At 40.0% G+C, this 14,906-nt stretch overlaps 1 protein-coding gene across 2 annotated transcripts in view; it reads left to right on the top strand.

Moving 5' to 3' along the window:
• Positions 1-14,906, top strand: part of ASXL3 (ASXL transcriptional regulator 3) — a 130,639-nt gene that overhangs the window by 45,530 nt on the left and 70,203 nt on the right. For both annotated transcript variants that reach the window (XM_073331281.2, XM_073331277.2), the window contains one exon: positions 8,048-8,169. In XM_073331281.2, coding sequence (XP_073187382.1) covers positions 8,048-8,169 — 122 coding nt within the window. The remainder of the gene's footprint in view (positions 1-8,047; positions 8,170-14,906) is intronic.

Raw genomic sequence — 14,906 nt, 5'->3', positions numbered from 1 at the left:
GGAGGCTAGACTCGGTGATCTCATGAGGTCCCTTCCAGCCCTATATTTCTATGATTCTGTGTGTTCACAGTTTACAGTGATAATGAAATATTTTATATTCAAACATTTACTAGACAGGATGTTAAACAGCAACTGCTATGGATAAACACTTTAAATCTCCATGTCCTGATAACGTGTACCCAGGCATTTAAAAAAAAATTGGCCAAGGTGTTCTCTGAACTAATGTTGCTGATTTTTTTAAACAAATCTTGGAATACAGGGGAAATTCCAGAGGACTGGAAAAAATGAATGTTTTGCCAATATTTGAAAAGGGTAAATAGGATGAGCCTGGTAATTATGATCTGGTTAGTATGACATTTCTGTGCAAAATGATGGGAAGGCTAATATGGGTTAATGATGGGAAGGCTAATCAGTAAAGAATAAAAGATTGTAGCATAACTAATTCTGTCAATATAATTTTATAAAAAATAGGTTTTATCAGACTAACTTGATATCACTTTTTGATGAGAAGACAAGTTAGGTTTAGAAAGTGCTGACCTAAGACATAAGGCATTTGACTTAGTACACACAACATTCTGCTTAAAAAATGAGCAGTGCAGAAGAAAAATTCAGAAGAGAGCTACATGAATGACTTACGATTTGGAGACGTCTTACAGTGAGACACTTAGGAAGCTCAATCTAGTTATTTTATCAAAGAGAAAATTAAGAGGTGATGTATCATAGCTGATAAATACCTATATGGCGAGAAGATTTCTGGTAGAAGAGAGCCCTTTTTAATCTATTAGGCAAAGGCTTTCCAAGGTTCAGTGGCTGAAAGCTGAAGCTAGATGAAATCTGGTTAGAATTAAGGCACATATTTTGAACAGGGTAAGTAACCATTGGAACAGTTTACCAGGCTATGTGGTGGATTTTCCATCATTTGAAGTCTCTAAGATCTGGTGTCCCTTTTTTTTTTTTTTTTTTTTCCCCAGTCTCTAACTCAACCGTAATATGTGGGCCTTATTGCATAAAATTCTTTGGCCTGTGTTATACAGGAAGTAACACTGGAAGAACATAATTTCTTTTGCCTTAAAATCTACAAATCTGTGAAACCATATAATGCTGGGTATTGTCCATATACTATATTTCTTTCTTTTCTCAGCGGCTCCATATTATTTATTTATTATATGTATTTCAATCATGCCTAGGAGCCCCAGAACCCCATTGTGGACCAGAACCCCAGAACAGTGCCAGGAACTGTACAAACATAGAACAATAAGATGGTTCCCTCCCCGATAGATGTTGAACATGTGAGAGGCCAGAATAGAAGCCTATGGGGCCTCGCTAAAAGTAAATGTGCAATTGGCCTATTTTACTTTGTGGGTTCTCCCTTAAAGAAAGGAATGGAGCCACTTGAGAGATTCCATAGACCTTTGCTGGGTTGTAAATGTGTCAGCATAACTTCATGGGCAGCATTGTCTGACAGTCTGAAAGAATCATCTTGTGTACCTGACCTTCATCCATTGCCAGAAGTCACCAGCTGACATGAGTATAATCTGTGTAATGTACTGAATAAGTGAGAAGATTTGAGAGTCCCAGATGCTGCCAGAATGGTTCCACCCATCGTCCTTGACGGTCTTTTTCCAAAAGGGGGATTCAAGACAGGGTGATAATTGGAGTAATCTTCCATCTTGAGAGAGTTTGTTGAGCAGGCGTGTGGGTGGGTGTGTCCAACCATATCTTCTTTAAAAGTAGGTGGTAGCCAGAGTGGGGCACTGATAGTTAACTGGCTCCAGTGTCTCTCCACTTGTCTTTAAGTCATAGTCTTCAGATTTCTCAGTACCTCAAAAAAACTGTGTTTGAAATTAAACTAGAGAAGAATCTGCTCTTCTCCTCTTCCTTTTTCCCACCATCCTCGGTACAGTTTTACCAGCACAGGTGCAAACTTCTTGATCTGAGCAATTTTTTTAGAAAAATAATTTTAGAACTCCTCAGTGATAAACATGTGATTGTTTCACTGAATGCTGTGCTAACAACTTGGATTAATTAGGTTGACGACCATCTGGAATGGTTGCACATCAGGCTTTCCCATACCTTCATGGCATATGTTAAAAAAAAATTATTCATGCTGCAGCTACCTAGTTTGGAAAGAGAATTCCACCAGCAGCCCTCTAGCAGGCTTTCTTTTCATCAGTTATAGGTCATCCAAGTACCATGCAAAGATGAAGCCATACTTTGTGCTTAAGATCCAAAATGGTAATAGTCTAGGATAAGATATGGTTATAATATCCTACTGTGAGTGGCAGACCACAGTAGTGTGGTCTGTAGTCAAAACAATATCCATCTCCAGATTGTCTGAAACCCATTGGGTTCCATCTGCCAACTTGGTCCTTCACTCCAGTCAGAGGAGTGCATCGTGATCTCAAGATGGAGATGGTAGTGATCCATAAAAAGGTGTGACTTCCACTTCCAATCCCAACCCAAACATAGATTCTAAAGTGTGACCAGCTCTGAGTAGGGCCTCATCTACGCTACAAAATTAGATCTGTACAACTACATTGCTCGGGGTGTGAAAAATCCATACTCCTGAGTGATGCAGTTAAACCTATCTAACCCCCAGCATAGACAGCACTAGGTTGGTCAATAGGAGAATTCTCCCATCAACCCATCTACCGCCTTTTAGGGAGGTGAAGTACTTATGCCGACAGGAGAACCCCAACTTCAGCTTTTTAAGTGTAGAGTAGCCCTAGGTGACCTGATTACATTCTAACAAAGACTACAGTTCCCAGCACTTCTTAAATTTAAAACTTATTTAGTTGCAAAAGTGAAGCTGATTACATTGTGACAAATTCCTCTCTAGCGTAACACTAGTGAATATAGTAGTTCAGCCATCCAGAAGTTGGAGGATCAGACTCATCCTGAGTCTTGAAATTTTGTCTTTGCAATTGTTAGTCCATTGAAATTCTGTGTGTTTTCTGGGCTAAGAAACCACAAGGATAACTCCTGACTGTGTGGAGCTAATACTCCCCTTCCTTTGGCTATGAAGTATCCATTGAGGCTTTCTACACTGTTCCTTCCCAGGAATGGAAATTTTGGCTCATTCAAGGCAGCCTGGGACTTATAGCAATTGGGTCTTGGGAATGATGTTGAGAGGTTCTGCTGAATATGTTTGGTGAATATTCTGATACTAGTGTGCAGTGGGCTTTTCCGCAGCAGAAGTTTAGTGGGCTCACAGCCTGAACATATGGGCCTCTTCCTCAGCTTACAGATCAGACAGAGACCCAGCTTTTGATTTATTTTCTTCATTTCCCCACCAGCAGTTACAAAGGAAAATTATCTACCCCCTCCAAGGCAAAATTGACTACCCTTTGCTTCATTGGTGTGGGTGGGAGGGTCCCAATTACTGAGGTGGTGCAATATGAGAGGCTGGGAGCTAGTTGGGTGAGGTCTCTTGGCTCTGTTATTCTCTGCTATAGAGCAGGATTAGTGAGGCCTAAAGGGTTGGTGGTTGGTTAGTGACAGATCATACTTCTCTGATGAAAAAGTTGCCTTGCTGTGGAATGAGGATCCACAGTTTTCTGAGATTTATGGAGTTCTTAGGTTCCATTATATTTTGTGCTGCATTGGTTACTTTAATGTGAGCATGTTGTTTTACAGGGCTTTTTTTCTGTTCTTTCTTTTCCCCCAAAAAATGTGTTTGAGCACTGTTCCTGATGTTTTCACAATACTACTATTTCCTTTATACAAAGAACTATACAATCACTTTGCCTCCCAAACTATATTTTGTTTGATAAAAAATAAAGGTAACAGATTGGAGATGTGAACTGTTCAAATTTTGCAAGTTAAGCTCTGCAGATCAAAGTGTGACGTAGGTGAACTGCTTGATATATCAGTGTTGACAAGCTATGACCAATTATGTCAAAACAAGTATATATCTGTGTCACCCAACGAAAATATATAGAATTTTGTGGGATATTTTAGTCAGAGATTTATGTTTTTCTGAGGATGTTTTCTGTATGATTTAATATTAAAGAGTGTGGGCATAGATTTTTAGCATCTGGTAGTAATATTAATTTGTTTTGTAATGTGGCTATTAGTAGACACACTTTCTCGTCTGCTGTGGTTTCCATAGAAAGGAAGGAATTGTACCACTGTTGATTTTTCTGGTCTGATTTTAAATCAGTCTGGCCTGTCTGAAATCAAAATCAGGTGTTCCATTTATCTTGGAAAAATGGGGCTTCTTAAAGCATTCAGGGAAATTTTCTTTTTCTGCAGATCATAAACAAATCTTCTTCTTCCTAATAACTTGCTGTGCTGTAGCTGCATAGTCATTTTGAATTATGTTTCACTAATCATTTTTTGGTGCATTGATATGCTTAATATTCTTATCCCAAGCCTCAATTAATTTTAAGGTTTTGGAAAAAGTTAGTGAACCATGCTGTCAGAGGTTGGCACATTGATTTTACGTTTTGTTTAAAAAAAAACCCAATGATTCTGTAGGTTTTCTAAAATGTATCCTTCTCACTATGAAGAGAAGTTGCTGCTAAAAGGAGAAGAGAAAATGGAAGGGAAAAGGTTATATAAACCTTGTCTCAAGTATTTTAGGCATAGTCGTTTTCTTTGTTTTTAACCCTTTTTCATTTTGGGCTCTCTGAACACTCACTAAGGAATTCTTACCTTCTACTTCCTTTCTACCTGAAACCCTGCTCATCTGTCAATTCAAAGACCTAACAGTTTATTTTCTCGCAGCCACTTTCTTCTCACTTCCTCTACTGGGTCCTATACCCTTGGAGGAGATGACATATAGAATAGAACACAGTAATGCTAATTTATATGACTGAATGGAGTGCCTCCCTTGCCTTAATTCTGCTTGCTTCCAGAAACTTCCCCTACTTCCTCTTGGCACTAGCGGTGAATACTTGCTGACTGCCCAGATGTTTGTCCCACTCTGCTCCGTGCTACTCAGAACTTTTTGCATGGGCAGCCAGTTGTATTGCTGCTGCTGTTTTATAATCCAGAGAGAACAAAGGATCACACATTTCTGATATAGTGTATGTGTGCATGTGGCTGTTCCATCTACTTATCATTGGTGTATATGGACATGTGCCCTGTTACTTCTGGCCCTTCATGCTTATAACTCTGTTTTCTGTTACACTGTTCTTCATTTTATTTTGCATATTGGAGCTGATTTTTTTTTTTTGCTGTGGTGTTGCTTTTCTGAATATTGCCATTCCCCGTGGAGTTTTGCTATTGCTTCTACTCTTCGACTTTTCCCTTTAGTTTTCCTTCTGTATCACTTTTATTCGCAGGAAGTAAGATAATGAATTTCCCCCCTCCATTCTATATGGTTACAAACATTCTGGCTTTGTCCTGAGATTTTTGCATCAAGAGTTTGACATTTGCTCTGACTTCTTGTCATTTGGATGGTGATACAGCATCACAACACTGTGAACTTGTATCATCACCAAAGTAAATGAACGATACTTGGGTTTATATCCTGGAAATTGCATTAGAATTGGACCTTTCTATTTATACAGGGAGTGGGTGGGGTTCCCTGTCACCATGGAAGAATAAAATATATGCTTAGTGACAGGACATGTTGCATCCTACTTTCTTATGAAGGACACTTTGTGGCTTTCATATCATATTTTTTCTATAATTCATTTGTTTTTATAACAGATTCCACTCTTCTGCCCTTTCTTACATTGTAGGGTTTTATGTACATAGAACAACTCTTGCTTTTCCTTCAATTCTTTGACCCCTTTGCTTTTCCAACAAAACAAACTGGTTACCTAATAAAAATATAACAATCATGAAAATTTCTGATTAAAAACAAAAAGAGATGTGGACACAGAAGTTGAGCAATTTAAAATATCAAGTTTCTGGTTTTGGATTGTGTGTTTTATATCTTAGGTGCACAAATATTGCACAGATGGAGTTAAATAAATATTTAGACTAGCGTGTATGTTTGCTGCTGACACCTTCTTACTACTTTAAGTTGTCTTTTTGATAGTGAGCTTTGCTGATCATGTGATGCAGTTGAGTTCAAGGCTTTTTTTGCCCATCAGCTCCCCTGGGTATTGTGAGGCCTAATTTCAACATAAGCAAAAAAGAAAAAAGACACATTTCACTTATAAAGCTTCTGGCAAAACTTGCTTCCCAATCCACTATGAGAACTGTATTGACATAATGACATAACTATAAAAAAGTAGTTCTTTCTCTACCATTTGTGAGATGAGTATTGACTACTTTTTTCTCCCAAGATGAAAACAAATGCTCAGTATGTTACCAGTTATACCTCATACTGGCAATGAATTATTGGCAATTAAGTTGTCAGAATTCCATACTTTATCTTATAAATACAAAAAAAAAGTTTCAATAATATCAATGGTGGAAGGCATTACCAAAGATGAAGAAATTGAGCAGCACTGAATTCTCTGCTCAGTCCACTGAGCAATAAAAAGAAAAACCGTACAGCAAATCAAGATAAAAGTATAAGGTCAAATTCACAGCTGACGTATGCCATTGCAACTCTTTTGAGGATCCCAAACCTGCTTTTATAGATGTGGTACACGCCATTGCACATTTTGGAAAACCATCTACTGTGTTGTTTACACGTGTATAGTACTATAGTAGATATTCCAAGGTATGTGGCAATCTTCACTGTGTATCTGAGGGCAGGATTGAAACCTTACTATGTGAGCATGGGGAAATGTACCCAAAATTCAAACTGGTTCTAACACTGTTTTAGCTGGACTGGTGTTTAAAATTGGTGGGAGGAGCAGTATAGACAAAGCATCAGAGTCTGCAACCATTTTACTTATATCTGCTGAAAAGTAAGTCTAATAGAATTTTTTGGCTGTTTTTGCAGCCTTAATATTGTTTAAATATAGTTGGATTTAAAAAATAAATTAATTTACTTTGCCTTTTCTTACCTTAGAGACCCTGACACAAACACACATTCAAGCAGCTGTTTAAAAGCAAGTACAGTAATATTAACTCATTAAAACATGTATTTTTAAGAGATCTGAAAAATAGCAACATATATTTGCCTGGGAGACCAGAACTCCTTTTTGTGAGCTATTCCAGTCCATCATTCAAATGAGCATGTGTGTGTTTGTTTATCAAGCAATAGTTACATGATAGACGGGGAGGGCTTCTTAGAAGCCATTACAATCTGTTATGCAGTTACATATTTATAAATATTTTTAGAACACAGGGCCATCAGTGTCTCTCTTCTAAATATATATTCAGACATGTAATCTTGTTAAACTTCCTGGGGAAAATAAGGTACTGTCTACTTCTATTTAGAAAACATTATGATATATGTAAAATATTTCAGTTGCCACTTCAAGGCTTGATCACATGGAAAATACCCATGAGCTCCGGAGCTGTACAGAAGGATATAGAATTTGGTTCTGCAACAGGCTGGCTTATTCAAGAGAAAAGTTTAGTTTTCTGAATTGGGGAGGATCCCCAGTGTGGTGGGGTGGCATGGAAAATAGCTCAGTGTATGTAATTGGAGCTTCCTACACTCCACAACTTCTGTCCTGGCCCAGCCCTTGTTGCCACTTAGAGCTTGGATGTCTACAAGGGGAAATTTAGCAATATAATTAGACCACTGTAGTATAACTCCCAGCGTGAACGTTCACCAGAGAGGCGGTGGAATCTCCTTTCCTAGAGGTTTTTAAGGTCAGGCTTGACAAAGCCCTGGTTGGGATGATTTAGTTGGGGATTGGTCCTGCTTTGAGCAGGGGGCTGGACTAGATGACCTCCTGAGGTCCCTTCTAACCCTGATATTCTATGATTCTGGAACTCAGGTCTCACCTCTATTCAAGTCTAGGATTAGAAACAAACATTTGTGAAGCGATGCATTAGAAATTAGGGTGTGGCTGAAAATTCAAGTCTATACAGACCCTGGGACTCCATGACTTTCATGGGCCATCAGCTGTGGAGATTGCTTTCTGGTGACGGGTTCTCTTATTCCATTTGTAGGAGCCTCTTAAGACCTCAAGTTCCTAAGCAATGGTATTCTTAAAATGCTTTTCTTTTCTTTTTTTTTTCATAGTTTGTCCGAAGCAGATACCTGAAGAAGCGTCTTCCACTCGAGACTCAAGCCTTACTAACACACCAGTGCAAAGCAAGCTAGTGTCTTCCTTCCAGCAGCACACCAAAAAGGCACTTAAACAGGTAAGCTGGTATTTATTGGTAGTCAGGTGGCTTTCTTTTTAACATGTTGCTCAGGACTATTTAAACAAGAAATCAATGTGGAAATACCACAGAAAAATGTGAAGACATTTCTAATAAAAATACCAACAACTTATGAAGCTGGATGTTTTTTTCTTGATCTGTAAACATCTGCAATAAGAACTGTTGTGGGGGGAAATTTTGAAGCTTTTGTGTTCTGTGCACTTGTGCTGTAATCCTGCTTATTATTGTATACTTGAGGAGGTTTTTAAATGGTTCCTGTGCAAGTGAAAAAGTTTTGTATGCTTTATTGTTACTTCCCAAGTTTTGTTTATATAAGCCCTTTTGTTGACAAACTTCTTTAAAATAAATTTTGCAAAACAGATTTTGAGAGAGGTTGTAGCACTGAAAGGTGAGTGTACTTGCTGTTCAGTTTCTCTATAGAGTGAGTGTGTGTCCACATACTGTATTTAATGCAAAAATACAGTACCTGAGAGTGTCTGTTTTGAATAAACTGAGTTTGGATGGGTTTAGGTTGCACAATAAATAATAAAGCTTAGAACAGGTGACTGAATATTCATGGTTTGATGTAAACTGAACAGTATAATGATGTGAAAAATTGGCTCCATACAGTGCTAATCAGTTTCATGTCAGAGCAGAGTGAATGAAAAACCATAGAAATGCTTGTTTAAAAAACATCACTCTAATCCTGCTTTCTGTTTGCCAAAGGCAGAAATGGTTCCCATTTCTTAAAGATTTTATTTTATCAAATAAAATAAAACTTTTCTTAAATGTTGGTGTAATGAGGTGGTGTTGGTTAATTTTTCGTTTATTTTGTGTCCGGGTTACATTTAGCAAATAAAAATGGTAGTTGAAGCCAACTATCTCAAACACTAGGCCATTCCAGAGTTATTAACTTATGCCACAGCTCAGCAAAGCACCAAAGCATGTGCTTATGTCTATCCCTGTTCAGCAGAACACTTAAGCACTAAAAGTTAAGTCCCGTTAAAGTCTATAGGATTTAGGCATGTGCTTGAAGTTAACTTTAAGCACATGCCTACATGAGTTGCAGAATACAGGTGGTTTGCAAAATTGGAGCCTTTAGGCTTGTAGGTCAGCAGAAGTAGAGTCGTGAGTGGAGCAGGCTTTACTAATTGTGTGGAATATGGGTGAGTTGTGAGTGAGTCAAACAGTGTCTGGAAACTCCATTTAGTTTAGATTTTCTGTAATATGTGAAAAAAACTAGGAGTACTTGTGGCACTTTAGAGACTAACAAATTTATTTGGGCAAAAGCTTTCATGGGCTAAAACCCACTTCATCGGATGCATGCAGTGGAAAATACAGTAGGAAGATGTATATACACAGAGAACATGGGGTGTTGCCATACCAACTGTAATGAGACCAATTAATTAAGGTGTGCTATTATCAGCAGGGCTGGGGGGGAACAAACCTTTTGTAGTGATAATCAGGATGGCCCATTTCAAACAGTTGACAAGAAGGTGTGAGTAACAGTAGGGGGAAAAATTAGCATGGGGAAATAGTTTTTACTTTGGATAATAACCCATCCACTCCCAGTCTTTATTCAAGCCTAATTTAATGGTGTCCAGTTTGCAAATTAATTCCAATTCTGCAGTTTCTCGTTGGAGTCTGTTTCTGAAGTTTTTTTGTTGGCGAATTGCGACTTTTAGGTCTGAAATGGAGTGACCAGGGAGGTTGAAGTGTTCTCCGACTGGTTTTTGAATATTATAATTCTTGACGTCTGATTTGTGTCCATTTATTCTTTTATGTAGAGAATGTCCAGTTTGACCAATGTACGTGGCAGAGGGGCATTGCGGGCACATGATGGCATATATCACATTGGTGGATGCGCAGGTGAACGAGCCTTTGATGTGGCTGATGTGATTAGGACCTATGATGATGTCCCTTGAATAGCTATGTGGACACAGTTGGCAACGGGCTTTGTTGCAAGGATAGGTTCCTGGGTTAGTGTTTTCATTGTGTGGTATGTGTTTGCTGGTGAGTATTTGCTTCAGGTTGGGGGGCTGTCTGTAAGCGAGGACTGGCCTGTCTCCCAAGATCTGTGAGAGTGATGGGTCATCCTTCAGGATAGGTTGTAGATCTTTGATGATGCGCTGGAGAGGTTTAAGGTGGGGGCTGAAGGTGACGGCTAGTGGCGTTCTGTTATTTTCTTTGTTGTGCCTGTCCTGTAGTAGGTGACTTCTGGGTACTCTTCTGGCTCTATCAATCTGTTTCTTCACTTCAGCAGGTGGGTATTGTAGTTGTAAGAATGCTTTATAGAGATCTTGTAGGTGTTTGCCTCTGTCTGAGGGGTTCGAGCAAATGCGGTTGTATCGTAGAGCTTGGCTATAGACAATGGATCGTGTGATGTGGTCTGGATGAAAGCTGGAAGCATGTAGGTAAATATAGCGGTCAGTTGGTTCCCGGTATAGGGTGGTGTTTATGTGGCCATCGCTTATTAGCACCATAGTGTCGAGGAAGTGGATCTCTTGTGTGGACTGGTCCAGGCTGAGGTTGATGGTGGGATGGAAGTTGTTGAAATCATGGTGGAATTCCTCAAGGGCTTCTTTTCCATGGGTCCAGATGATGAAGATATCATCAATGTAGCATAAGTAGAGTAGGGGTTCTAGGGGACGAAAGCTGAGGAATCGTTGTTCTAAGTCAACCATAAAAATGTTGGCATACTTGTGGGGCCATGCGGGTACCCATAGCAGTGCTGCTGACTTGAAGGTATACATTGTCCCCAAATATGAAATACTTATGGGTGAGAACAAAGTCACAAAGTTCAGCCACCAGGTTTGCCGTGACATTATCGGGGATACTGTTCCTGACGGCTTGTAGTCCATCTTTGTGTGGAATGTTGGAGTAGAGGGCTTCTACCTCCATAGTGGCCAGGATGGTGTTTAAGCCACTACTGTTTTACATGAACTCCTAACCTTTAGAGTAGAAAAGAGTCAACATTTATTTAAACAGTTAGGGTCAGATTTGTCACTTACTTGCTTTTGGGGGAATGAAGGGGATGGAAAATGCTGAAAACAAAAATAAAACAAATGAACAGAGACCAAAAGCAATTACAGAAGCTTTATTAACATAAAAATTCATATCCGAGATGGAAGTCCTTGCAAAACTGTCCATAGGGCAGTAGGTTTGCAAGAGTACCAGAATGCTAAGTAGTCAATAGAAAGAATGGAAAGCAGCTGTAATTAAGATTATGGTAATTAGATCTTATTCGTCAGGTTGTGAGTTTATTATTACAGCTGTCTGTGAAGAATGGTTTACATCATGTACAACATGGCACAATTGGTTAGGTGTGTTGAGGTGATGAGGTTTTTTGCACTTTTTTTTACTTGACTATGAAGCCTCAAGTATTGGCCACTGCCACAGGCAAGATGCTGTATTTGATATAATCCAGTATTGTAAATCCTATAAGATAGATGAATGAACTTTCAATAGCAATTTTGTTCAGAAAATTGCTGTTGAAAGTTTATTCACCTACCATATATCCTCTCTTCAGGGTTTGTATTGGTGTTATGGACACATAATGTGTCGTCTTTGCACAGAGAATAGCCTGCAGTATGTTTGAATACACAGAAACATTAGGCAATTGTATGTGGCACTCCACCAACTGATATTAACTTACTGGTTCTATTCTGCAATACCAAGAAGCTAAACCTTCATTGTGCTCTTAATAAGAGCTACTTATGCTGTACAGTGTCACAGTGAGCACTTGCCTAGTTGTACATTTATTTTTTCATTAATAAAACAGTCCCTCACAAAATGGCAGTCCACAAAGCATTCTTTCAACCATTTTTCCCCTTCATCATATTAAATAAGGGAAGATTTTTTTAATTAATATTGATCTTTTGCTTAATTTTTGCCCATTAAATGTAAATGAAAGTCCAGCTGATAATGTGAAATATTGCTTGAAGATCTGAGCTCAGGTGGAGTGGTCTGCTCTGTTAATATAGTTATTAAACCAAACTAATCATGTGGAGTTGGCTTTAGAGTGTTATGTTGGAGTTTGGGTTGTTTTTTATAAAGATTTCTAGAAATCTTTTGTTTTAGACCACTCAGAGTAGGTTTAGTTTCCCTTGCAACATTCTGCATCTTTAAGACATGCCTCCCCTTGTGTACTGGGATTTGTTCCAGTATCACCATGCTTCTGTGGCTGTGCCTGTGGTGTGAGAAGGAGGGCACCTTTTGAGCCCTGGGTCCTGCCCATGACTAGGTCAGAATGGCAGTGGGGGATGGGCACTTTTGCTTAGTCACTTCTGCGCTCTGCTATTCAGGGATAGGGGAGGTTGCGGTGGTAGTCCACTCTAAGAGTCTGTGTCAGAGCTCGCATCTCGTGTCCTCATCTTGCAAGGCCTGTGTTAATGTCCCAATCCCTGGAGCTTTTTAGTATTGCCACCCTCTCTTGTAAAAAGAAAAGGAGTACTTGTGGCACTCCAATGAAGTGAGCTGTAGCTCACGAAAGCTTATGCTCAAATAAATTGGTTAGTCTCTAAGGTGCCACTAGTACTCCTTTTCTTTTTGCGAATACAGACTAACACGGCTGTTACTCTGAAACCCTCTCTCTTGTGTTACACTTTTGGGGCAAATGTTTCGAGTATTTCAGTCTTGAGTGTGTTTCCAGTACCTGGCACATTAGTCTCCCCTTCTGTGGAGGGTTGGGGGATTTTCATCACCTGACTTTGCTCTTGATTATAACTGAATGGAAGGTTTAACAACTTGATCCTAGTTTATGATGGCTTGCTCTAAAATAGTTCCTGAGGTAGAGCTCCCATTTATGTGTGGCTTCTGCTGGCAGGTTCTCCTTTGCTAGATTCTTATTTCTTCCTTGCTTTTGGAGGCAGGTGCATGCCACACAGCTCTTCTTATCCAACACTATTGGGGAGGGGATGTGGCATGCATTCCCTTGTTGTTTTGCCCTCTATGATCTTGTCTACACTAGAGGATTTTGGCCTGCTAACCAGTGTGAGGATCTCCTACCATGCAAGTAACAATCTACACACACACACTTGCTACCAATGGAACACAGGTGATCACACTGCTCTGTAAGTTGCACTTGCTGTGAGCAAGGTTAACTCAAGTACAGACCTCAAGTTCTGGCATAGCAGCTGCGATGGGCAATTACTCCATCTTCCAGTGCGCCTCTCTGGTAAAATTTCTGTTCTATTGATCTGGGTCAAGTTTTTTCTGCAAGTCCCTCACTTGTACTGAATGAGCTGCTGCACCCACTTTAGATCTCATGGCACACACGTTCTCACTAGCATCCACTTCTTTGTGATTGCTACATTTACCAAGCTGCTCTTGGGGCATTTCTCAGAAGAAGCCATCATATGAGCATATCTACCGACTGGTCTGATGCAGATGACACAGGACGCTTGTGAACCACAAGGATGGTGAAGTGATAGTATCTGCTGAACTCTGTTGTGACCAGGTGTAAAAGCATTTTGCCCAGGAGCTTATCACTTGCTCCATGGGACAGTGCCAGGAGAAGATAAAGAGTCTGAAGCTGCAGTGCAACAATGCCTAGGGTGCCAGGAGATCTTCCAGGCAGGGAAGAAAATCTGCCTCACTTTTAGCCCTTTGGAGTGGAGTTCCTTTTTGACAGCACCAAGGCACCCAGCAGCATGCTGTGGGAGGAAGAGGAGAAGGACACCTTCATCCAGGCCTAGAATCAGAGTGAGGGCCAGAACATGTCTGCGACTGTGCTGGGGCCTCAAGCCCTCTTGATTGAGACAAGTTCCAGAGACAGCAGCCAAGTGGGTTTGGGAGGATGTGATGCTCAGGAAATAAGGGGACCTCCACACAAGGTATGTTGCTGCTGCTGTTTTTACTGCTTTGGGCTTTATCTGCATGCTTGATGGCTGGGTTCATCTGAGCGCTGCTATAACTTTCTTGAAATGGGTAGATGCAGTCTCTTCTGAGGGAGGAAGGAACCCTTCCACTTGCTGTGCTGTGGTAGCAAAAATGGCAGCTCCATACCCCTTCCTCCAGTGAACGCTGCCAGAGTCAGGAGCCCTCTCCATTTGCCCCACGCACAACACCCCATTTGTCAGCTACACTTGCTGTTCAAAGTAAGGATACAAGTACTTGGCAAATTCTGCATAATGGTTTCTGAGCCATGCCACAAGACCAGTCTCAACAGGATGACCAAGCAGGGAAAGCTAAAAAATAAAGTTACAGAAACACAGATATATTAAAAATGGCAAAATGGAATGCTTTCAGAAAGCTACATGATGGGGACTATGGCTTGGTCCACATGCTGCTTTTGGGTAAGAGGACATAAAGCACTTATCTATTTCCAACTACATTTCACGTTGTCTTTCTATCACATACATGGGACACAAGTCCAAGCTATTATCAGGTAGCAACCTGCTTTAAAGCAGCTATAGGCCAGAGCAGTGAAAGCATGGCTCTGTCAGTCCGCACAAGATACTGGCCTATCAGATATTGATGTAATTTAGCCCAAAGTTTCCCAAATGTTCTAAAAAAATATATTCTGGGAAAGACAGTGCTGTAGACATACATCCTTAATTCAGTTCCCAAACTCCCTTACCCTCCTATAAACTCGCTTCACTTTCTTCAGCTCCATTGCACATCCTATGTTACCAATTGAGAAAATAAGTACAGCAAATATATCAGCCTCTCTTCCCCCTGCCACCTTACGCTCACCTTAATAGCAATTCCTTTACTTTGCTACAATCTAGTGCAGA

Source organism: Lepidochelys kempii, chromosome 2, assembly GCF_965140285.1.
Source record: "Lepidochelys kempii isolate rLepKem1 chromosome 2, rLepKem1.hap1, whole genome shotgun sequence".
NCBI lineage: Eukaryota > Metazoa > Chordata > Testudines > Cheloniidae > Lepidochelys > Lepidochelys kempii.
The sequence above is the reverse complement of the archived record's forward strand: the minus strand, read 5'-3'. Positions and strand labels throughout refer to the sequence as shown.